Source organism: Mus caroli, unplaced genomic scaffold, assembly GCF_978045245.1.
Source record: "Mus caroli unplaced genomic scaffold, Mus_caroli_1 scaffold_8, whole genome shotgun sequence".
Classification (NCBI taxonomy): Eukaryota; Metazoa; Chordata; class Mammalia; order Rodentia; family Muridae; genus Mus; species Mus caroli.
Window position 1 is genome coordinate 20,403,421 of NW_028227263.1, and position 25,225 is coordinate 20,428,645.

A 25,225-nucleotide genomic window follows, 5' to 3' on the forward strand; every position below is an offset into this window, starting at 1 on the left:
TGTCCTGTACTGACCATAGTAGGCATTCATTCATTTTATGGAGGATGGCACTGGATCCATGTCAGCCCATCTTACAACCTGAGGATGCTATCCAGTTCCCAGACCTGGTGTGTGTGCCTGGGTGTAATGGCTTTAATTTCTCTGGTCTCTAAGATCGATGTGGGTATTTCAAGAATTAACAGGTGGTCATGATTTGACTAATTCTCCTTGGATAGACTTTCCAGTGCTTGGATCCTGATGATTCATTCCAGATAGCTTATAAATCACCTGCTGGATACAAAGAATGGTTATCAGTACTGAGGACACAATGTCAAAGCCACTGGGAATAGAGTGCTATTGTAGACTCTTCAGAGACAACCATGGCCATGCACAGTTCTCCCATGGAGTTAAAGGTTCACGGTGGAGGCAGACTTTAGTTGAGAATCACACAAATCTATATCTACTTACAGCTCTGAGAGTATAGACAGACAAACAGGCTGGATATAGCCTTGTGGAGGAAAACTTCCCAGGGCAGAGATACCTGAGTTGAGTTCTGAAGGAAGCATAGGCAGTGATCAGAGACGGAGAGTAGGGCATATCCCAGTTGGAAACATTGACACTGCAAAGGTCCTGGGTGGGGCATGTGCAGTTAAAGAAGTGAATGTTCCACAGATAGTGAGGAGTTGGGGTTGAGGCCACAGTAGTCACAAGGGCAGGCCTTTGGTGGCCATGATGAAAATCCTCTCTTGAAATGGAAGCGAAGGGTCACACTAGCCCCAGCTTTGTAATAGCGTTTACATACCCAGCTCTAATACAGCTCAGAGACCTTCAGGCTGGCACCCGGCTGGGCTCTGCTGGTGGCTTTCTGGTCTGGCTGGGGCTTAGCTCACCTTTGCTAGGCTTGTTCATGGGTTCTTCATCCAGGTCCCATCTGCAGTGTGATGGACTGTGGGGCTGGAAGGAGCGGGCTCCTGGGAATTTGGAGCTACAGCATCTCCTTGGGCTTGGTTATGACCAGGGCTGTTGGTCGCTCCTAGATACCCCCTTTTCATCCGAAAAGTTGCTCTTGACAGGATGGGGAGCATTTCGCATATCTATCTATCTATCTATCTATCTATCTATCTATCTATCTTCTATCTTTTATTTTTATTTTTTATTTTTTGTGTGTGTTTCTGTGACTCAATACCTACCTGACAGGAGCAAAGACAGTGAATTCACTCCCTCTTGGTTGGGGAAGGCAGTGCAGAGTGGCTCTAGCTGGGGTGATGGGATTGAGTGACCTAAGCTTTTCACATCATGTTTAACTAGAAAGCAGAGCACACAGGCTGGAACTCTGGGGTGGATATAACCTTCAAAGGCCTACCCCTAACAACCTATGTCTACCAGTCAGGGACTACTTCCTAAAGGCCCCACAGCCTTCAAAACGTTACCGCAAGCAGAGCATAGAACATTTAATCCCCAGTCCTCCCTCATCACTGACCTCCTTGGGGTACAGCCTGGAGATCTCAACCTGAGAACCTAGCTCAGGCTAGCTTTTGGAGGAGCCAGCCTGAGGCACTGTCCTCTCCCTTCCTACATGCATTGAGCTTCTGGCTCAGGCGGAGTCAGTGGGGGAGCTGTTAGGACCTTCCATCCAGAGCAACAGGTCCTTCAACAAAGGACAAAGACAAAGTGCCATCCTGGCTGCGGGATGAGGCCAAGGGTGAATTTAGGAAGGGAGGCCATGTTTACATACCCAGTTCCCTGGCCCTGTAGGTTTTTTTTTTTCTTTTTTTTCACCCCAGGTTCATGAGGTCTACTGGCTGGCCCACCTTTCCCACTTTCCCATTTAATGTCTATACAGAGTCTTGGGGTCTCCTTAGTCTGCTGGCCAGACAGAACTGGCAAACAGCTCTCCCTCCAGCTCAGTTAATAATTCAGGAGCCAGCACCTACAGCCACCCATTACTCTAAGCCCATTGACACCCTCAATGCTGGGGCAATGGACAGGAAAGGAAAAAAAAATCACCTGTCTACTTAACAAATAGACCTCCCCTCACATGCTTGCCTGGTCCCTCTGCTGGGGTGGGAGGGACCCTGAGGCATCTGTGGCATCACACTGCACTCTAGGCCTTGGAAGGTGCAACTGGCTTCTTTAGATTTGGCCGTTTATCCCTCCCTCCATCCTCTGTTCAGGGATGCTGAAGACACAGAATGAGTGTTGGAGAGGTGAGAGATGAGTTCTTTCTCAAGCTGCAAGCACCCATGCCTTAGGCAGGAAGGAGAGAGGGGTTCTATGTTCAGAGTCCCCAAGAAACAGCATGCTCAGGCCCTGTACACAGGCAGCCAGCTGCCCGTGACACTGGAATATGCAAATGTCTTTAGAGCAGAGTGCCAGGGTGGGGAGCTTAATGGTCATGGTCATGGGCTCCAGAGCTACATTCTGCATTTAAATGCCAGTCCCTCTACTTACACAGAGCTATCCCGTGTCTCAGATCCCCATAGGTGAAGTGGATTAACAATGGTAGACTACATAAATTTCCCTTATCAAGGAAACCCCCAAACTCCAACACAGTGAGCAAATTGACAGCAACTTTCAGAAAAAATGGGAAATGAAGGGAGAGAGTTGGAGAGATAGAGAGGGAGAGAGGAAAAGGAAGATATATATATATATATATATATATATATATATATATATATATATATCATTGTATATCATCTATCTATCATCTATCTATCTATCTATCTATCTATCTATCTATCTATCTATCTATCTATCTATCTATCTATCTATCTGTTGAGAGAAACAAACAGACAGACAGACAGGCAGGCAGAGAACACATAGCAGTTAAGATTGGTGTTTGGATCCCAGAACCCTGCAGTTCTAGCACTATAGAACTGTGAGTTTAGAGACAGGAGGATTTCTGGGACTTGAAGCAGACAGGAATTCAGATGGAGGAAATTACTAACAGCTTTGTTTGAGACAGATTCTTGGTATACTCATACCCAGGCTGACTTCAAACTCACAGTCCTTCTGCTTCTCCAGCTTTCTTGGATAACAGGTGTGTCAACACTTACTGGAAGCTCCATTTTCTTTTTATTATTTTATAAAGTCATTCACTGCACTGTCCCAAACTCAAGGCCCAGAGCTTGATGCAGTGAGCTGTACAGTTCCTGGTGACACAAACTCTTGTATCCAAATGTTCCTAGAGTTTAGTATCTAAACTAGGAGCAGCCCAGGTACCTTTCAGAGAACACATGCATAGTGCACCATTCTCTGCAGTGGACTTGACCTCGGTTGACTCACAGTGCCTACGGAAAGCTAATTTAGAGAGACCTCATGTTGAACCGAATAGCCACGACCCGGTGCATATAATAGACCATCATGAAGCTGCCTGGCACTCTATGGTGGGGGGCACAGGACTGGATGTATTTGCAACAGTCACAGCTGCACACTAGCCAGGGTGGGTTTGCTATATGCTCAGGGGTGGAGATGGAAGGTGGAGGTTGGCATGATAGGAGGTGATGGTATAGCAAGATGCCAGGGGGTGAGGTAGCCAGGTGCTGGGAAAGTGCTGGGTGCCCCTGAGCAGTTGAGAGGTAGAAGCAGATGCTTATTGCTGGAAGATCCCTGCATCTTCTTAGAACCCTCCCCTCCTCTCATTTGAATTGGGAGCCATAAGCCCAGGAGACTGTCTTCAGACTTCTAGCTTCTCTGTATAGGATTCACGCTTTTCAACTTTCAGTTCGCCCATCCTGTCCCCATCCCTTTCCATGACCTCCCTGGCCCTGTAGGTTTTTGTTTTTGTTTTTCACCCCAGGTTTAAAGGCATGGAAAGAGATCCAGAGCAGCCACATGGCCCAGTCCTGGCTTGAACACAGGCATCATTTGGTGCTGTCATTGAGATTTTGAGTGTCCCCCAAAGGCAGTACAGTACTGTTAGGAGGTGGTTCCAACTTTAGACCACCCTAGGAGGGGATACTGGGGTCACGGCTCTGTTTCCTCTCTTTCCTGGCTGTAATGCTGCCCACAGACCTCTTCTACTACATGCTTCGCCATAATGCACTAGGCAGCCACAGGCCAAAGAGGCAGGCCCAGTGAACATGGAAGGGAGGCATGGAACACTCTGGAACAAGACACCCCCCACAAGCCTTGTCTTCAAGCTGATTTTTGCAGGAATTTTGTCATCCAGCGTGAGAATGGCACAGTCTGGGAACTTTAAAAACTGACATGCAGTTCACAGTGTGATGCAACCTGGGCACTTGGAGTTTTAAATGACCCCCGGTGATTCTGATGAGCAGATACAGGGGACCCACAGGTGTAGGCGACCCACAGGTGCAGGAGACCCACAGGTGCAGGGGACCCACAGGTGCAGGGGAAGATGAAGCTGTGGGTTGGGTGTCTCAGTGGATAGGAGAGGTGTCAGGGACTGGTGGGACACTGTCTCACACAGGGTCCTTCTGGAACAGTTGAGTATGAGGATGTATCAGTGGTGAGGGACTGGCCAGTAAGCCTCAGGGATTCTTTTGCTCCCATCTCCCCAGGACTAGTATTGCTTAGTTATGCCAGTTTTTAAAACATGGATTCTGGGGGATCAAGCATAGGTCCTCGTGCTTGCATGACAGCACTTTGCCAGCTGAGTCATCTCTCCAGCTCCTGACTGGATAATGAAATGGACTCTTCCAACCTCCCTGGTGCTAGGACATGAGGTGTTGGGGTCAAGGGGTGAAGCTCTCATGAATGAGATTGGTGTCTGTGAAATATTCCAGGGACAGTCCTTGCCCTTTCTCCCTGTGACATTACTGGGTTAAGGTAGACATCTATGATCAAGGGGCCCTTCCTCTCAGAGCCTTGATCTTGGACTTTGAACCGTATAGGAAACCCGGCTCTGAAAATGCATTTACTCTGGGGGACTGGCTGGGCACTGGCATAAGTGGTAGCTATAGTTGGTTCTTTAGTGAGTTTGGGCTGCCTTCTCCATGGCCTTGCTTGGAAGACACACACAGACCCATGTACATGTGACCTCTCCAGACATCATTTATTGTGTTTGGTGCCCCCTCCACTTTCCTTCTGGTGCCCAGTGGATGTTTTCATTGGCTGCCGCTGGCCTCTCCTCTTCGTGCACCCTCTTGTTTCCTGGATCTACGGGCTTAGCCTGGGGAAGGGTTCCACTATTCTGAGTAGGGATGGGGGCAGGGCCTTAGGCCTCTTATCCACTTATGCAGCACTTGTCCATGGGGTAGAGTTCCTGCCCTACCAGTTCCTGCAGGCTGGTCTCTGAGTCTATGGTGGCAGTTACCATGATGTACTGCCACAAGGAGTCTGGTTCCAACCATCTGAGCAAAAGGGCTGTCCCTGGCTTCTGACTTCTGCTTTTCTGAGGCCAACATAGAGACAGAAACAGTGTATTCAGCCTTTGCTCCTGGATGGAATGTGGGGTATAGATGCCCAGAGAGAATCAGATGGGAAGCACAGCTCTCTCATGGGTGATGTTCTTTGGCCACCTGGGTCCTTTGACATATCCCCTCAGAAGTTCTTTCTAGACACTTTGCCCCGGGGCTAGTGGTACTATCAACTGCTTTTGATGATCCCCAAGATGGGCTGGGCTACACTGTTGGGAGTCATGGATGCTCTTTGTATACAGTGTCCCCAGGTTGGAGCTTCCGTGGGCAGTGCCTGTACATTATAGTACTCAGCAGAGACCGAGTTCCCCATGGTTATAGATCCCCATGCAGGGTCCTTATCATTCCAGACGCCTCTGGACCTGGGCCACTCTCAGTAGAGGTGATACGTTTCTTCTGAGCACATGGCAGTTGTACACGGTGCTCATTGTTTAAAATGGGTTCATCATGGAAGGTTCTGCCTTCTAACGGTTCTTAAAACAGTTGTCACTACTGATTGTCACTACTGATCTTGGTGCTGATGGTTTCGATGGATCTTACAGGTAGCCTGTGCTGAGGTTCATGGCACTTGATGCTCTTCCCATGGGTGGCTTGATAAAGATGGCCTGGCATCGATGGTTCTTGTTCCAGCTCTTCTCACAACACCTTCCTATACAGATGGTCCACTTCACCTACTTCTCAGCAGACAGTCCTGTATGTAACCTGTCTGTTGATGGTCATGGCTATAGAAGACAGCTCCCACTTCTGTAGTTTTTCCTACTTAAGTTGCTAATGGATGTTCCAGATGAACCAGTATTTGTTGGGCCCTTGTGTCTAGATACTAGCAGCTGAGAAATTTCCTCATAAAGGCATGGGTTCCTGGGTGGGCTGCTCAGCCTGGGTGGACTGGCTGCTATTTTCCACAGGGTCCCTGGCTTTGTCTTCCTGGAGGTTGGTGTTGCTTCTTGGCTCGCTCTGCTCATTACAGTCCACCCTAATGTTCTGGCTGCTATTGGCCTTGCTGGAGGGCCTGCTGCTGCTGCTGGTGCTACTGGTGCTGCTGCTGCTGCTGGAGCTGAGAAGGCCACTGCTCACCTGGTAGGACAGGAAACTGCTGCCTGGGCTGAGGAAGCTGATGCTACTCAGGCTGCTGACTCTGCCATCCGGCAGGCTGGTCTCACTTTTCCCCTCCAGACTTCTGGGAGCACTGGCCTTTCCTGGCCAACCTTCGGATCTTGAATGGGCTGAGATGGGGCACGGGAAATATCTCGCTGCTCTCCACTCGGGTGGTGAGACGCTTAGTTAGCCTCACTGTTTGCTTCTTGTTAACCAGGTTGTCCTTGCTGCACTCCCCGTCGGCTTCATAGCCACTGCTTGACGGGGTGGAGATGCTGCATACCTCTGGCTTGAGGCTCTGTGTGCTCTTCACGAGGCTCTCAGTGCTTTGGGGTGTTCCCAAGGTACTACAGACAGTCTTTAGGGGCTTCTGAATGCTTGCTGAATGGCAGGATTCCACATGTGCCTGGACCTCTAAGCTGGGTAAGGATGAGTTTGGCTTTTGCTCTTGAGCATTCCAGGCAGAAGATCCTCTGTTTTCCGCCTTGATGGCGGGGGGCAGTGGGATTGGTTTATCCAGGAGGGGGCCCTGGAGGCCTCTGAATGTTGGTTGTGGCCTGTCGTGGGGAGAGGTGGCTCAGTGTTTGTTCTCATTGGTCAGCTTGGTTCCCATGGTGATGGTACCTGTGAGGTGGGTGGGAGAACAATGCCTCCCTGATACCAGTTAGTCACTTCAGTGACAGTGGTCGGCCTGGGCAGAAAAAGGGCTGGTGGCCATGGTGGGAGTTCTAGTTGTTGTAAGGGAAGACCCTAGAGAAGCTGAAGGAGGATTTATCTCACTGCTTCCGAAGGTTCAAGGCCACCATGACAATCAGTACACAAAGGCAGGGAGGACATCTGAGCTGTGGGCTCTGTCCTTTTCCTCTTTATGCACTCCATGCTCACAGACCAAAGGGACAATGCTGACATTGAGGGTGATGTCCTCCACAGAAACACATGTGCAGGCACCTACGCTGTGCTTCTCTACTCTCCTGAGTGCTTCACCATTAAGAAGATCACTGCATCTGCCTGGGAACTGGATGCTTCCCAGCAGGGGTTAAGGCCTGCTTTTCAAGCCTCTGTGTCCTTGCTGAAGAGGCTATGAGGACTATAGAGAATTCAGTCAGATTGAACACTAATTCCTTGCCAGACCAAGGTCCTGCTGAGCCAGGGTCTCCCAGCCTTGGTGCAGCCATTTCTAATGTGTCCTTACACATCCAGTCATGCTGGCTGGGTCTCCCTTTCTCTTGATAATTCTTTGGTCAGAAGAGATGGCTCAGTGGATAAGAGCACTTCCTGTGTGAGCTTGCAGACTTGGATAGGGATGTGGCCATAGGGAGCCTGTAACCCTGTGATATAAAAGACTGGAGACAGAAGTATAGCTGGGGTTGGATGACCACGACCCTATTTCAGGTTCAGTGAGAGACCCTGTCTCTAAGGTGCAATTATAGGAAACTTGGTGTCCTCTTTTGGCTTCTCTTTCACATCATGTACACACTATATACATATATATGTATACACACACACATATATATACACATAGTCTTTATTGCTATTATAGGTTGCATGTAGTATTGAGTTTCAGTTCAATTCGGTCATGTTTACTGGCTTACTCTCATCCCCTCTTCTTACTGCTCTACTCCTGTTAGGCTCTTTCCTTCCCTCAGCTCCCCTCCTACACACACACACACACACACACACACACACACACACACACACACACACACATTCATACAGACATGTATACATATATACACACAATATATACATACACATATACACACATATATTCACACATATATACATACTGTATATATACGCACATACACAACACACACATATATATATACATATACACATACACATATACTCATATATATACACATATATACATATACATATACTCATATATATACACACACATATATACATATATACACATATGCATATACTCATACACACTATATATGCATACATACATGTACACACATATATATACATATATATATGCACAAAGATATACATAAAATTTTTTTAATGTATTTTTAAAAGTCTAGAATCTGCAAATATGAGAAAATATGGTATTTGTTCTTCTGAGTTTGGTTTATTTTGTTTTCTATGATCTCTGGTGGCAATCAACACAACTTCACTCTTGATGTCCAAACTCCACTGTGCATATATACAGTATCTTTATATCTCTATCTCTTGATAGGCATCCAGACTGATTCTATAACTTGGCTGCTGTGGGCAGTGCTGAAATAAACATAAATATGCAGATGTCTTTGTGGTATATTAAGCTATGCTGAAATATGTCACTCCAATCAGCATGGTTATCATAAGGAAAAGAACATGCTGTTGAAGATTCGGGGACAAGAGAACTCTTAAAAGCTTCAAAAGTATGAGGGGTATCTCAGTAGACTGTTTGCCTAGTGTGCATCCTTGGCCTTGACTCCAACAACGCATGAAGAGCTGACTCCCCACACCCAGATGCAACCTCTCCCTCCTTGCAGCACTAAAAAAGAACCAAATTCCCCTCCTCCTAACAGGTCCTTCCAGATAGAGAAGCCCTAAGGGAGGAAAGGTTACAGGTAGGACATGTGACCACAGTTACTTCACATTGCAAATTGGGAATGAGATTTAGTCCAGCTACTGTAGAAATCAGCCATTCCTTAAAAACCAAAACTCAAACCAAAATATTAAAAATAGAACTGCCTTATGACCCAGCTATATTACCTTTTCTTATTTCAAGCTCTTTCCTGCTGTAGGGCACGTGTACTGGCTGTCCCTATCTTCTCCTAATTTTCCTTTGGTTCCTTTCCTCCTGGCTTTAAACTAACTGGCCCTTTCCAGTAAGTCTCTCTTGACTTCCCAAGAAGAGTTCCTAGAGGCCCTGGCAATCTTCATTCACTTCCTAATCTATATTCTTCTGACATGATGGATCATACATTGTTATCTCCCCTTTCTTTTTTATAAGAGAAAAAAGGGGGGGTCACTGTGTGAGTGTGTCATTGGTTGTGAAAATTTAGGGTGGAGTGGAAGTATCAGAAGAAAACATATAGCCTAGATAAGTAGCAGAACAAAGTCAGAATAGTAAGGAGGGTTAAGGGTAAGAATTGAGAAGACAAGAGATTATACAATCAATTGTTCCATGGGTAATACAATTTGAGGGTAATAACATCAGTTCTGAACAGCAATTAATTAATCTAGATAGACATTGTGTTTTCCTTATTATTGTGTAACTTTCCCCAAAGTTCAGTAGCCATTTGGCTTTGGCAAGAGAATTCATCTGTAGTTGGAAGGTCCCAAAGTCTGTTTTCAGTGGGGTCCAGCGCTTGTCTCAGGAGTCTTCAGTCAGATGAGGTCTTTGGAGGAAGGCAGCTTTGTTGTCTGTAGGTCTCAGGAGATGGTGCTGTCTCAGGTGGATCTGTGGCAGCAGGCACTATGTGGAGATAGACCTGTAGAGTATTTGTAACAGAGGAGTGAGCATATCCCCAGCAGGGGATGTCTGTATAGGGTGGATAGCAAAAGTTATGCCTGCAATGGTTTGCTTAGGAGCACATCATAGTCCATTGTCGATGGCTGAGGAAGAAAATATTATGTTAATTGTGTATCTGGGGTAGGCAATAACAGTTTGTCTGTAAAAGGAAACTGGTTGTTAATTAAGGATTGGATGACTTTTGAACCTTAAAGGAAATCTTAAACAAGTTGAGAGAAATTTTTGGACATATATCATGAATGCTAGAGAGAACATAAGCATTTAAATAAAGAAACAAGAAAATTTTGGGTTGAAAGCATGATTCAGGTGTTCCTGTAGGGGGAGCACAGCTTCAGGTGCAGTTTTTCGAGGGCTTATCTGGATTGTGGGGAGGGGTACATTGCATCCTGTAGTTAATCTTTTCTTCCCCCTTTATTTTTTCTAGGAAAGCAGAAGGTGAAAGTAGAGGGTTAAGTGAAAGGGTTTTTAGCTAAGGTGGCTGCAGCGCGTCACCTCTGCCCACCGGCCAGTTCACTCCATAGTGTAACAGGAGGCAGCACCTGCCATCAAGGAACACACAGCGAAATGATTATTAATGGCCACTCATAGTTCTTTATTGAGGAAACTGATTAGAAATATGTTAAAGGAATTGAGACAGTGGACAGGTGTTGGGGAGTGTCTTAGGGTTTCCATTGTTGTGAAAAGATACCATGACCAAGGTAGCTCTTATAAAGGACACCATTTAATTGGGGCTGGTTTACAGTTTCAGAGGTTCAGTCCATTATCATCATGGTGGTGAGCAACACATTCCAATATACTTGTAGCAATAATATTAGTCCAACTTCAAAAGTTCCTATAGTCTATTCCAGTCTCAATAATGTTTAAAAGCTCAAAGTTCAAAGTCTTTTCTGAGATTCATGAAATTTCTTAATTGTAATCCCCTATAAAATAAAAATAAAAAACAGATCACATACTTCCAACCTAGAACAGCACAGGATATACATTACCATTCCATAATGTAGGGAAGGAAGCATAGTGAGAATATACTAAACCAAAAGATGACAAAAAATCAGCTGGGCAAACTCTACTCTGCATCTCCATGTCTGATGTCCAAATACTCTTCAGATCTCCAACTCCTTTCAGCTTTGTTGACTGCAGCACACTTCTTTTTCTTTGGCTGGTTCCATTACCTCTTAGCAGCTTTCCTTGGCAGGTATCCCATGGCTCTGACATCTCTACCTTCTTGGAGTCTCCATGGCAATCCAGGCTTCACTTTCACAGCTTCACGCAATGCCCTCTCTGGACCACTATGCAGGGACACCCCTGACACACACCTGGTCTCAGCAACCTTACTTAGTCATGGAGGGAGATTTCTTAACTCCTTTCTTCTATTTTTGACTCTAAAGCCAGAACCACATGGCCAAAGCTGCCAAGTGCTGCTGCTGACTGAAACATGGCCCCTCCTTCAATTTCATTTTTATCAGCTTTCTGTTTTCAATGGCTTCTTTCACTGCCTAAGCTAGGCTACTCTGAAACTTTCTCTGTATACTGACCTTAAACTCAAGGATCTGCATACCTGTCTCCCTGAGTGCTGATATTAAAGGCATCCAGTACGAGGTCTGGACCTAAGCTTTTCTTTATTTCCTTTTCACAAAATGGAAGCTTAGCTGGGAAGCTTAGCTCTTGCTCCAAGGCCACCACTCCCTTAATTCTATTTACTTTCTTTAATCTATTTATCCTCTTGAACACAGGATTTAGCTCCATGTCACTTCATGGTACCCCTTAATTCTTGGGCCATACATTTTATGTTTTTCTTTTTTAAACTTGTTATGTTTGACTAAAACACTTTTTATAAAGAGTGAGCCACAGGACAAAATCTATACTAGGCTGTTGTAAGATTTTCTTTGCCAATGCAATTAACCTAAATCTCTTCACCTTAGCCTTTTGCAGAATGTTTGGACAAGGGCAAAAAGCAGCCATATCTTTCACCAAAATATCATAAGAATGACCTCTAGGCAACTTACTAAAATTCTTCTCCTTTTCTCCTATTGATCCAGACCCCAACAGTTCAAATCACCCTCAGCATTATTGTCTTCTATGTTCCTATTAGAATGGTCCATTAAGCCCACTTAAAGCTTTGGACTGCTTTTCTAATTCACTGTCCCAAAGTCCATATTCCTTCAAACAAAAATATAGTCAAGCCTATCACAGCAATACCCCACTCCTGGTATCGACCTCTTTCTTAGTTTGGATTTTATTGTTGTGAAGAGACACTGTGATCAAAGGAACATATAATGAAAACATTTGATTTGGTCTGGCTTACAGTTTCAGAGGTTTAGTCTATTATCATCATGGTAGGAAGAAAGGCAGTGTCTATTTAGATATGATGCTAGAGAAGGATCTGAGAGTTCTACATCTTGATCTGAAGGCAACAGAAGGAGACCGAGTCACTGGAGGTAGCTTGAGAATCGGAGACCTCAAAGCTCACCCCTACAAGAGATACACTTCATCCAACAAGGCCACACCTATTCCAACAAGGAACAAGACCACACCTCCTAATGGTGCCACTCCTTATGGTCCGAACATTTGAACATATGAATTTATGGGCGCCATACATATTCAAACCACCATATGGGGAGGAAGAGAGAGAAAGAGAGAGAGAGAATGTTCTGGTGCTCTCCTTTTCATTCAGCTCAGATCCAAGACCATTGGATATTACAACCTTTATTCAGGGCATCCCCCCCTGCCCCGCTTTGCCTAAAGAAAGGTGCTCCTTGGAGAGAAGAGTGTCCAGCATCTTGATAGCTATCAATGATGTCTCTGCTAATTGTTACTGTCAACTTCATCGCCAATCCCTGTGCTGTTTCAGGGAGCCAGCCATTCAGCTTCTATGGTCTGTACAGAGGCACCCTCTTGTCCAGAAATGATGATTTCCTGGACAAAAGGGGGAGGCCTTCTAGCTGACTGACTTCCACCCCTGTGTTTCTTATGAGGGGCTGGAAGGTGGAGGTGCTTGGTGCCTTTAGTGGTGAAGCTCAGCACCAGGGACGTTGGCGGATATGATAAACCAGCTTGCCTCCATCTTAGGCTAAAAGTCATCTTATAGTAAAGTCAAACTAGGTTTATTTCTGTTTTATGATTAAATCTGTTTCTCAAGGCTTGGGCTCTGTCCCACCTGTTACCTTAGCTACAAATTGTTCTGTACTGCCCATTCCAGAAAAACGGCAACCATGCCTTTGTTTCAAAAGGTTACCATGAACACCTTGTTATGATCACCATGCAGCCATGTTTTTGTTTCAGGAGGTTGTTATGATCACTTGTTAATGCTTATGTTCTGTTTCTGTAACTCCACCTACTTGGCTGCCAAATTCCCCATTTAGAAACCTCCTCCTCTTGAACTGTAATAACCCCTATCTTCTTATGCCCAATCCTAGCCTCTTGAATCCTCAATGTAGGGAGAGAGAGCCCTTGCACATGAATATCTCTATCTCTATCTCTATCTCTATCTCTATCTCTATCTCTATCTCTATCTCTATCTCTATCTCTATCTCTATCTCTATCTCTAATCTCTATCTCTAATCTCTATCTCTAATCTCTATCTCTCCCTCTCCATCTCTCCATCTCCATCTCTCCATCTCCATCTCTCCATCTCCATCTCCATCTCCTCCATCTCCATCTATATCTTTCTCCATATATCCGAGGGATTAACCAAAATTAACATAGGCAGTGGGAGTGAGATCTAGCTCTTCTGGGGCTTGCCTGTGGGAGGCAGAGGGGGTGAGCACTGCGTAGGTGGTCTAGGGATTCTCTTCTGCCCCCACCCTTTTTTTTCCCTTTCTTAAGAGGTCTCCTCTATTCTGGCTGGCTTCAAACTCTCTACCTTTACCTGTTACTCCTGCCTCTGCCTCCTGAGCTGCTGAAATTACAGGAGGGCATCGCCATGATTGGGTTTTGTGTAGTACAGGAGTCAAGCTCAGAGATTCACGCTAGGCAAACATTCTACAGAGCTGCAGACCCAGCCTCCCGTGATCAGCGCTCCTTAGATGACCCACCATGCTCCCAGACACAGCCAGTGCACCTTCTGCAGGATTCAGTTTTATTCCAGAGGGTTTGGCAATGTCTTCCTTGTCCTGTTTTCTCCTACACTCATCTCAGGGTGAAATGTCTGGATAGGGACACTGCCCTTTCTCATATCCAGAGGAAGAAAGACAGCAGCATTCAACGTAACTTCAGAAAATTGGCCCTCAGAAGCACTTCCAGTGTCAGGCACCAGGTCAGAAGCTTATTCACCCATCCACAGTGATGTCTAGATTCTTGCCCATCTTTCCTTCCACAGACATTTATGGGATCTTGCCTAGTGCTTAGGTGGGACATTATTATCTCCTGCCCTCAGTAAGATGACAGTCACGGAGGGAGGCAGACATGAGGAAATGGGCAGATGTGCTACGGGACAAGAAATGTTAGAAAGGCAATAAAGCAGAACTAGGGAGTAGAGAGTACTGATGCGAACATGTGTGCTCGCATGTGTGTGTATGTGTGTGTGTGTATGTGTGTGTGTGTGTGTGTGTATGTGTGTGTGTGTGTGTGTGTGTGTGTGTGTGTGTGTGTGAATGCACATATCCATTTCTGCAATCAGAACAAGCAAATTCTAGAGGTGGGTGTCCTATACAAGCCATAAAAAAAGGGTGGCATTCGGGCTTTGGAATTTCTTCTAAGTGCCCTGGGAACTGCTGGAACTTCCCAGCAGAACATCTGGCTCAGGATGCCATACAAAGGGAAGTCTGGGGGATCAGAGCAAAGAGCCAGGAGCTGGGCAAAGGTGGCATGATAAATTTTGAGCCAGAATAGCTGGGTGCACAGAGTGGCTGATATGGTGATCTTGGGCATGGGGTGACTTGGGCCAGGACAGTAGATACAGGGAAATTGTAGTACTTTAGCATGCTGTGGTTCAAAGCCTGTGACCACCAGTGAGGAGACATTGCAGGATCCACTTAATTTCATCAAACCTCAGCTCCTGCACATGGAAGGTGAGTGGTAAGGGGTACTGCTCCACACCGGGCTGATGAGATTGATGCAGCAGTCAGGGCCAGTCTGCTCCTTCAGGCTCCACACATGGTGCTTCGGCCCTCCTGGAACCTTCTGCTTTAAAGCAGAGTCTATGTGTGTACATGTGTGCGTGTGATGCAGCTATGTGTGGGCATGGAAGAATGTGCATGGGAATACATGGGAGTGTATATAAATAGACACATGAAATGTTTTGTTTTTGACAATTTAATACATGTATATACAGACTTTGGGACATTTTAATCTCATTTTCCTCTCTCCTGACTCCCATGGAAACCTGTCTTCTTCCCCAAAGTCTCCCTCCTACTTTAATCTTTTTTTTTTTCTTTTCTTTGGACCCTTCAGCATGGGACAAGGACATATGCATACTTTCTCCATGCCTGATAATGACAGGGTGACGGGGCTAATCTTGTGCAACTTCGACCAGGTAGCCACAGATGCAGGGGGTCATAAAATTTTCCGTTACTTAACTTTAATTTATTCATGAAAAATTCAGATGCAAATACAATGCATTTAGATCATCTTTACCCCTCTGACTCCCCCTGGATCGCTCCACAACCCCTCCCAACTTTATACCTCCTTTAAAATAAAATTAAAAAACCAAACTCATTGAGACATAGTGCTGCTTATGAATGTGGGTAGGGCATCATTCTCTGGAGCGCAGGGCACCTAATGTGTACCACGTTGCTTAGGAAAACTGATCTCCTTCCCCTGGCAGCCACCGGCTGCCAACAGTTCCGCAGTCGAGCGTGGGGCCTTGTGAGCCCGGGCCCCATGCATGCTGAAGTGTCGACTGACTTGATATTGTGTGGGAGCTGTGCTGACCACCACAGCTGCTCCAAGGTCATGAGTAAAACAGCTCTGCCATCCCCAGAAGATATAGCAGTACCAAGCAATCTCCGCCAACCCCTGGATCTGCTCTCTTTTCTGCAATGTTCCCTGAGGCTTGGTCAGAGTGTCATGGAGCTTTTCAAACGACTCCCCTATCTTCCTCTGCTGCTCAGCTCACCGTTCTCTCCCATTGAGCCTCAGTCTGGGTAAGCACCTTCAGCATTTCCTTATCAAGTCCTGAGCACGCGCCGTGTTTTCCTTGTGTGTTTACTTCTGGTACTCAGCCAAGGGAAGCCGTGCATACACTGGGTCAGCATGAGACTGGTACCTGGCCCTGGCCTGAAGACTTCCTTCAGCATCTCAGCTAGAGTTCCAGGATGGCTTGGAGAGCTGGCTCTGTGGCAGCCACTGTATACTACTTGTTCCCTGCACTGTCTTCTTTACTCCTCAGATAGCTTTGTGCGATGCCGTGATTGGCATCTCCGCTTTGGAGGATGAACAATAAGCAGAGATCAAGGCCACACATCTGATGATTCTGCTCTAGCTGGGCCTTGTTTTGAATAACTATGGTGATAAACCATGAACGCCAAAAGCAGCTTTGGGAAGAAAGAGCTTATTTCAGCTTATATTTCCATACCATAGTCCGTCATCAGAAGTCAGGGCAGGAACTGAAGCAGAGGCCAGGGGGGAGCAATCCTTACTGGTTTGTTTCCCATGACTTGGTCGGTATGCTTTCTTATAGCAACCAGATCTGCCTTCCCAGGGATGAAATCACTTACAATGGCTGGGCCCTCCCACATCGATCATTCAATCATTAATCAATAAAATGACCTGAAGACTTGCCTACAGGCCAATGTTGGGAGCATTTTCCTCTTCCCAAATAACTCTAATTATGCCAAGATGACAAGCACTAGCCATCAGAATCTACAATGCAGTCCCCGCTCCTAACTAACTTGTCTGGGCTACAAGATGCTTTGTCACAGGCTAGCAGGTGCCATTTTGGTATTATAGCGGTGGTTGCCTCTCAGATCCCCTTGACCCTGAAGAACCAGCAAGTGGACTGACTTGGGACCCCTGCTCCATTTACTTTGTAGAAGTAAAACGGAGCAATACTATGAAGACCTGTGACTCATGTTCAGGGTCAGAAAGAGGTGTCCTGAAACATCTCAATATGGTTTGATATTCCGAATATCAAGGCTTGGTTGTCAGCCTGACATTGGTGCAACTGGAAGATGGTAGAGTTTTTAGGAGCGGGGCCTGGTGGGAGATCCTTAGGTGATTGTCTGGGAGCCATGCCCTGGAAGATGCTGTTGGGACAGCCCTTTCTTTTATCTTTACTTCCTAGCTGGCACAAGGCAAACAGATCTCCTTCACAGGCTCCCACCATAGTGCATGGTGCAGCAACAGGCCCAAAGCCATGGCATCATGAACTGAAACCCTGAGCCAAAGAAGCCTTTTCCCTTTGAAAGTGTGTTTTCCAGATATTTGTCATAGTATTGGAAATCTAACACATACAGCAGATCTGTTTACCCCTCCACATTGTGTTTCCATGGAAACCCGGAGTGCTATGCTCAGCATTGTCATGCACATCTTTCTAGCTGGAGTATGGGGGGGGGGACTTTGCCTGCCATTCATCTTGATGTGGCATCCTTTGCACACTGCCTGCGTTCAGTATAACACTTCTGCAATCATCGTTGCTTTTACATGTATCTCAAGCTCACTTCCACTTCTGTGTTCTCTGTAAGAATGCCATCACTCACTCATCCCACTGGTACCTTTAGATTACGCCCCTCCTTCCCCATGATAAAGATTCCTTTACGGGTTCCCTTCCCATGGCGTTCCCCGCTGAGGCTTTCTGAGACCATACAACCCACCTAACAGAATGTGAAACTTCAGAGAAGGCTCAAAGGTGACAAGCCACTAAAGATGTCTTAATCCCTTTTTAAGGATCGTCACACGGCTTCCTGTGCCCCGAGCTTTGTAACTGTTCCATACTCTCAATTACAGATTCTCTGTAGAGGTAGAAGTGGGAAGGGAAGAAGGCAGAAGGTGACAGATTTCCAAGGAGTTCTGAGGGCCAAGGCGTGGTGATCTCCAAAGATAACCATGAGGCCTGCCCATACAGTAGTGTCACTGGGAGCTGGCATATACAGGACCACAGGCTCAAGTTCAATTCCAGACTCTGACACTAAGTAGCTGTGTAATTCTGGGCAAGCTTCCTACCCCTTTGGTCTCATTTGGGGTTCACTAAAAAGCAGTGCTTGGGAGAAGGGCTTGGAACTGGAAGTTTGTCTGGGAGGTGATCCCGAGAGGTCCCTAGCAAGACACAGCAAGCAAGACAGGGGATAAGGAAAGGCAGACAGGGACCTTAGGGAGAATATGCCACATGAGCTTGGTCCTGTGGGGCCTCAGAGAACTATGGGATGTGCTTCATCGACCCCACTGCTGCCCCTATGGAGGGTCTGCCTGTACTTCCGGCTTTCCCTGTGCATGCTCAGGTGACATTTGAGCAGGTCTGGAGGCAGGTTGGGTCAAGTCATCAGGTAGCATTCAGAAGCCCTCTGATTCTATCCTTGAAGGTCATAGGATATGAGGACACTAGAGAGGATGTAATGGGGATGAAGGGGGTGTGTATGATTGCTGTAGGTTGTGGTAAGGGTTCTAGGAAGCCAGTCATGGTATACAGAAGGTGTCGAGTGCCAAATGTGAGAACTCTATGTTATACTGTGCCAAGGCCACAGCAAGACATGCAGAAGTTGAAGGTTGGAGAGATGGTATGAAACTGACCTCGGTCACAGACTGCTAGAGGTTGGGACCATGGTTTGTGGCCATAGAATGTGAAGTCTTCCCAGGTTGCTGCTGGGTTTGGTATGCAGGCCCAGAGATGCTACAGCTCTCATAGGTGGATATAGGATGTCTGTCTCCCATGTCCACTTTAGGTAGGGTACATGTACTGACCTAGTGGGTCTCAGGGAACTGGAGAGAGAGTGCAGTGGCCCTTCCAGGCAGAACAGCTGCTCTGGCCAGCTGGGGTTTAGCACAGAACACACGGGACTGAGCATTTAGGTTCAGCTTAATTTTTTTTTTCATTTAGCACATGACTTGGGAGGCTTCTAGGGCTTGGATCTTTAAGTCATAAGGCCAGACAGTTATCATCAAAGCTGACAGCTGCTCATCCCAGCATGAGTGACCCCACTGTGTATAGTCTAGATACCTCTGAAGAACTAACTTATCTGTTGGTGCTCCTCACACTGAGGCATACACAAATTTGAGAACAAAATAGTGGGAGAGGCCGCTGTGTCTTTAAGAATTCCTACTTAGGTCCTGGGGGCAAACGGAGGCTCCAGTATCCCTTTTCCCAGCTGGCTCCACAGTGCAGAGTTTAGGGTTAAATCCAGACTGTGCCTCTTGCCAGCTGTGCCATCTGAGCAAATTCTCCATCCATCTCAGCTTCAGTTTCTTCTTCCTCTGTAAGATTTGTAAGCCTGCTCAGTGGGAGTTGTAATACCCTTCGACCTGGAAGTGTGCATTCTGTCCTTGTTGTGTCCCCAGTGCCCAGGGGAGACTTGTTCTATGATGTGTGCTGAGTGAATAATGAGGGACACCTTGACCATTGGCTGCCCTCTTGTTTTTGTTTTTGGCTTTTATATATATAACTCTTGGTGGGCAGTCCAAGGCAAACGGGATTTGCTCATTTAGGGTGGAGTTTACTTGTATGTGGTGTCTATGGTCTGTGCGCAGCAGTGTTAGAATTCAGCTCCACTCTTGTGACCGTTGAATGTGTGCAGGTTGAGGAGGTTGATTCTCAGAGAGGAGCCTGGTCGGGCCATACACAGCAGTGACAGTTCTTGAGGGGAGACCACAGCATCCTTGAAGAGAAGCTGGGGGGCCGGAAGTTGTTTGTTCAGACACTATAGGCACATGGGGCTCCACTGTCTAAGACTCCTTTGTAAGAGACAACAGGTTGCTTTTGGGGTGCAGGTGGGGAGCATCCCTGATCATATATAGAGAAGAGAATACTTTCAGGGGACAATTACTCATCACACAGTCCCCAGACTCACTTGGGTGTATGCTGTGTACCCCCTGCCCCTCGGTGCATCTCAAGTGCCTTCAAACCCCCTGCTTGTGGGCTGTCCTCGTATCTAGAAGTTGAAGGGCCATTTCATCAAATCATCCCTATGGGTTAGCAAAGACATAGGATTATTGACAGAAAATGAGGATATAAAACCCCAGCGGATTCTGGAGACTTTTGGGAGTGCGAGGCACAGAGCTCTTGGACGCCTTCCAGTACACGGGTTCATTTTTAATGGTCCAGGATGATAGTGTGTCTGTTTAATTCAGACGAGGGGACACAATATCTTTCATTTGGACTTCTTCCTGGCGAGGCAGCCATCGGACTCCTGGCACCCTCCCAGCAGGGCCGTCTGTCATTAGGGCCTGTTTTCCGTCTTTGGCTAAATTGAAAGTCCTAGGAAAGAGCTGTAGCCTCCAAAAGGAGAATCGACGAGAATAGGTCACAGTGGGCATTAGGAATGAAAATGAATCTGTTCTTTCCTTTGTTGGATAAGCAGCTGTGCTTGCGTCTGTCTCTGTGATCCATGAAATAGGCTGTCAGGGAGATAGAAAATGGGCTGCCTCTAAACTTCACCTGCGGAGTCTAGTCACCTTGGAGACAGAGTTGTCAGCCTGGACAGTGCTGTAGGAAGAGAGGTGCACACTTCCTGGGTGCCGGGCCCTGGCAGGAACACTTGAACGCCATAGTAGAATTACTAGACACAGGAGCTATGTTTGATTTGCATTTCCCAGATGAGGACAACAGGCTCAGAAAGATCCAGAAGCTTAGTTCAGGTCCTCAGGGGTGGAGTCTGGCTTCAGTTTGAGGTATGGAACATATAGCTGGGAACTTGTGTTGAACTTGTTCAAAGCTTAAGCCTCTCTGTTTGCCAGGTCCTTTCACCCAAAGCTTCCCACCCCGCAGGGGTGCACACCTCCCTGGATCGCTCAAGCCTGGGAGGAGGGGATGAATGAGCACAGGGGCAGGGTGAGTCACTGCTGGCCATGGCTTCCATACCTCATGCCACACTGTAAGAGTGCAGAGCTGCATGGGATGCATGCCATGGATGGCAGGTGACAGAAGGATTCTCTGTACCAGCCCTCTTTTGTGTGGTTGGAATCTGAGATTGCCCCTCCCCCAGGCTCACGCGTTCAATGTTTGTTTCCAGCTGGTAGCAGGGGAGCTGGAGGGGCTTGGCAGGTAGACAAGGGTCAAGATCCTTCAGGAACTTAAGCCAAAAAAAGAAAATGAGCCCCCTTTCAGAAATGGTTTCAGGATTTTGATCATAGATTGGAAAAAAATCACAAATCCTTTCTTTACAACAGATGGCAAGAAGTCTGGGCTGGGCTGGGGGCTGCAGATGTCAGTATGGCTGCCTCTCCTGGGGTAGGGTCTGTAGATGTCAGTATGGCTGCCTCTCCCATTGCTTCCTTTGACCCTCCATGCTTTTCTCTGATACCTCACCCTCATTTTCTTCTCTTAGCCCTGAACAGGCTACTCAATTCACTGCTGTGTCTTTGGTGTCTGGGCCCAGAGCTCGGAGGGAGAGAGTGTATGGTTGTGAGCATATACATATGTATATTGTTGAGACAGAGTCCAGCTCAACCAGGACAGTCTTGAGGCACTATGTAGTCCAGGCTACCCCATGAACTCATGATCCTCCTGCCTCTGTTTCCTGAGTGTTGGGATCACAGGTGTATGCCACCCTACCAGGCCACCATGAAGATGTAAAATAGATTTTTATTGTTAATAATTTTGTGCTAAAATATTACTTTAGTAACTAGATATTTGGTGTTCTCTTAAAAATTTTATTTCTTGCTTCACCTTACTCCTCTGTGTCCACCACACTATGTCATGAGTTGACAATCAGTGAAGATTTGTACAATGAATGGCGCCTTGTTGGACGTATGGAGACTCATTTCCTGAGTTACCAGAAAATAGAGATTTCTGCATCCCATGGCCATTCAATACCCTGTTTATCCAAACTGTGTATCTGAAGGAAGCCAGAGCCCCAATTCTGAGCATCCTGATTTGGGGGCAGCTGTGATTTCTAATGATTTACTGTTGTAAGTGATGGGTAGGAGTGTCCTGGCCAGGGCCCAATGGGGGAGAACATTTGAACTTGGATTTTGAATGTAGATAAAGGAGAGAGGGCGTGGGAGACCCTCAGCCAAGGCCTCAGTGCTCCATTTAACTGCAGCAATACCTCCCCTCCACTGATGGCTCTTGCAATTAAGAGTCACTTGGGTTTTAGGGACAGTCATTAGCTTAGTGAGCCCCAGTGGTGTGGCCCACCATGCCGCATTCCCCCTGGGTGGGCATCCCACACTGATCAGTTCTTTCCCCACCTTGCTGCCTCCGATGCTGCCCTTCTAAGATAGATCAGATCCCATTGCTACTTCTGGCTTTATTTCCCCCCAAAGCCGAGGGTTTGTTGAGAAGCATTCTTATAATTAAGGCAAGAGTGAGAAATAACCTCCTATATAATTTAAAATGGTAAAATTATTGATATCTTTTCCAGCCCCAGCTTTAAATCTTTGCCACCAAAGACTCCCCTATTAACGGGCCTAATTAAATCCATTTTTCAGCATGTCTTTGGCAAATTCCATTTTAGCAAAACTGTAGGAAGTTTAGTTTGATTTCTCTCTATTCCCCTAGAGCTTGCCTATAAAAAAAGAGGGCTAGGTGGACGTTTGACTCTGTCTTCTCTGTATTAATTCACCTAACAAATGTTTATTTATTGAGCATTTACTACATGCCACGGCACCAGAATAGAGGAAGTGGATGGGGATATGCAAAGATGACCAAATTTCAATGGTCATAGCTAGAGATAATTCATTCACTCAGTAAACCTGGACTGTCTAAGGTGGGCCACCCTCTGTTGGGTGCTCGAGTTGTGGAGATGAAAGACCCTGATCCTTTGGCTTACAGAGTGCTATCAGTCCATCTCCTGCTATTCTCACTCAGGGCTTTGAAAATGTGCAAATGTCTGTCTTCCCATATCTGATCCTCTAAGTTATCATTTTGTGGAAGAAGTGTTTCTAGGTGGCTATGATGTTCAGGTGGAGGGGAGAGCTACTGAGCTGGAGATTACCCACTGTGGGAGTAAGGATACTGGAGAAAACAAACAACATACTAGCCTTGGAGTGGGGGTGGTGGGGTCACAGAAGCCCGGGGATGGCAGTAACCACAGACTACAGCAGGATCAGGAGCTAGCTGGAGATTGTCCAGTGTGGGCAAAGGGACATTGGAGAGGACAGCACACTAGCTTTGGGGGGTGGGGTGGGGGATGGATCACAGACGCCTGGGATTGGCAGTAAGCAGAGTATAGCAGGATCAGGAGCTAGCTGTTCACGTTTGTGCTATAGCAACACTGACTGTGGGGGCGGGGCAAATAAACATAAAACAGTGACTAGGCTTGACCCCGTGGCAATGCCAGTGCTGGTGGACAGGAGAGGCACATAGGTGGTGATATGGAAAAGTCTAGAGTGTGAACCTCGTGGTGTTAGCTTAGTCACTGTGACCCCAATACCTGAGAAAACAACTTCAGGGAGGGAAGACTTATTTTGGCTCATAGTTATGGAGGGTCCCACCCATGACTTCTCAGCCCCATCTACTGGGGCAAGAGCATCATGGCTGCAGGGAGCCAAGTAGCTGCTTTGCCTCATAGTAGACTGAAAGCAAACAAGGGGAAAAGTTCTGGGGTCCAGGTTTAAGCTATGCTTCATGTGACCTAATTCCTCTTGCCGAGTTCTCGAAGTTTCTGGAACCTCCCCAAATGGCACAGATACCCAGGCTTTGAGTCTATGAAGGAACAGCTAATATTCAAATTATGGTGTATGTGCGGGTCAAGATGGGAAATGGGGTGGCTTGAGTGACTGTGTGGGTGGTTGGGACGTTAATCGGAGAACAACAAGAGAGATCTGATTGATAGCTAGAATCTAGATCTGGTCCTTGAGATCATAATCAGTATGGATAAGGCAATGGAGAGCCGCCTGTGACTCAGCAGGAAGGCAGCAACCTTAAGGAGAAGGGTGTAGATATAGGAACCTGATGAAGTAGCCAAAAAGTATGGTTACATATACACTCAAAAGAAGAGAAGGCCAAGGGTGTGGAGCCTTTAGGGGCTTTGATATTTAAAAGGTAGTTAGAGTCTGTGGGAAGGAATGGCAGGTGGAAGGAAAATCAGAGGGTGATATGAAAGCAGGGACGGGGGCTCTGAGAGGAGAGTGGCACACACTGAATGCTAGAGAGGAATCAACACAAGGGAAGATTGTATTCGTATAGTTAAAAATCAATTTGGGTGAGACACTGAAGGCAGTGTACTTCAGCACACGATAGAGGGCATGGGAAAAAAATGAGTGCAACACACACACGTCCAGAAGTGGGGGGTGGGGTGAGGGACATGGTACACAGAGGAGATGAGGGCTTTATGGTCCCTCACAATCAGGTACTCAGACAGGATGGAGTAGAGCGTGAAGATAACCCCAGTAAACACCACAGGGAGTGGGGAGAAGTGAAGCAGGAAACGAAACCCAGGCTTGTCAACTAGTGAGCAGTATGCAGAAGGCAGAGATTCATCTTCCTGGGTGACCCCATCAGATGTGTGGGATACATATCTCAGAGGTACCCCCTGTGTGAAACTTATCCAAGGTCACTGGTAGGGGTTCTGTCTCTTCAGCATTGGACATAAGTTCTCAGGTGTCTTCCCTTAGCCACTCACGGCAGCAGCATGGGGTCTGGTGGCAAGGCACACCTAAGGTGTTGTGCACTTTTTTCATTGATTTGACCCCTGTCTCCAGGAGAGAGGAGGGAGGTTCAGAACACACAGAGCACTTGAAAAACTTACTCTGGAAGCTCAAAAAGTCACAGGACAGACACTCAATCTCCCTCCCCAAAGTTATACAGAGGAAAAGAGACTCTGTTGCAGCAGAGCTGCCTTCTGAGTGTGTGGGCAGCTTCAGGGATACAGGTTTGGGAGTGAGTGGGCTTTTCACTGATGCCGGTAACACCTTAATCACATGGGTAGTAAGTAACCCTAATAGATGTATTGGTTCATCAAGTTAGACGAGGGTGAAATAATTTCTAGGGTCTGTTGTCAGTGCCTGATCTGGGGCGAGTGAGTGGTCATTTGCTAACTTTACCACGGGGGGGGGAGGCAGAGGAGGAGAAGGGGGAAACAGGCAAAAGAGATAAGGCTTGATGGTACATGTAAAGGAGGAACATGGAAAACCGGGACTGTGCCCTTTAAGCAGGGCTGCTCCTTGGTTTTTTTTTTTTTTTTTTTTTTTTGGGAGTTATAAAGATTTTATTTAAAAAAAAATGTACTGATACTTCAAAAGTGGAAATGGACCAAAAGAGATAAAT

The 25,225-nt window shown here is 46.6% G+C and overlaps 1 protein-coding gene across 1 annotated transcript; it reads right to left on the minus strand.

Moving 5' to 3' along the window:
- Positions 1-5,193: 5,193 nt before the first annotated feature.
- CUNH16orf82 (chromosome unknown C16orf82 homolog) lies at positions 5,194-7,049 on the minus strand. The gene is given in 3 exon segments (XM_085842513.1): positions 5,194-6,984; positions 6,986-7,024; positions 7,026-7,049. Coding segments are annotated over 3 exon segments (531 nt in total). The 3' UTR covers positions 5,194-6,516.
- Positions 7,050-25,225: the final 18,176 nt, after the last annotated feature.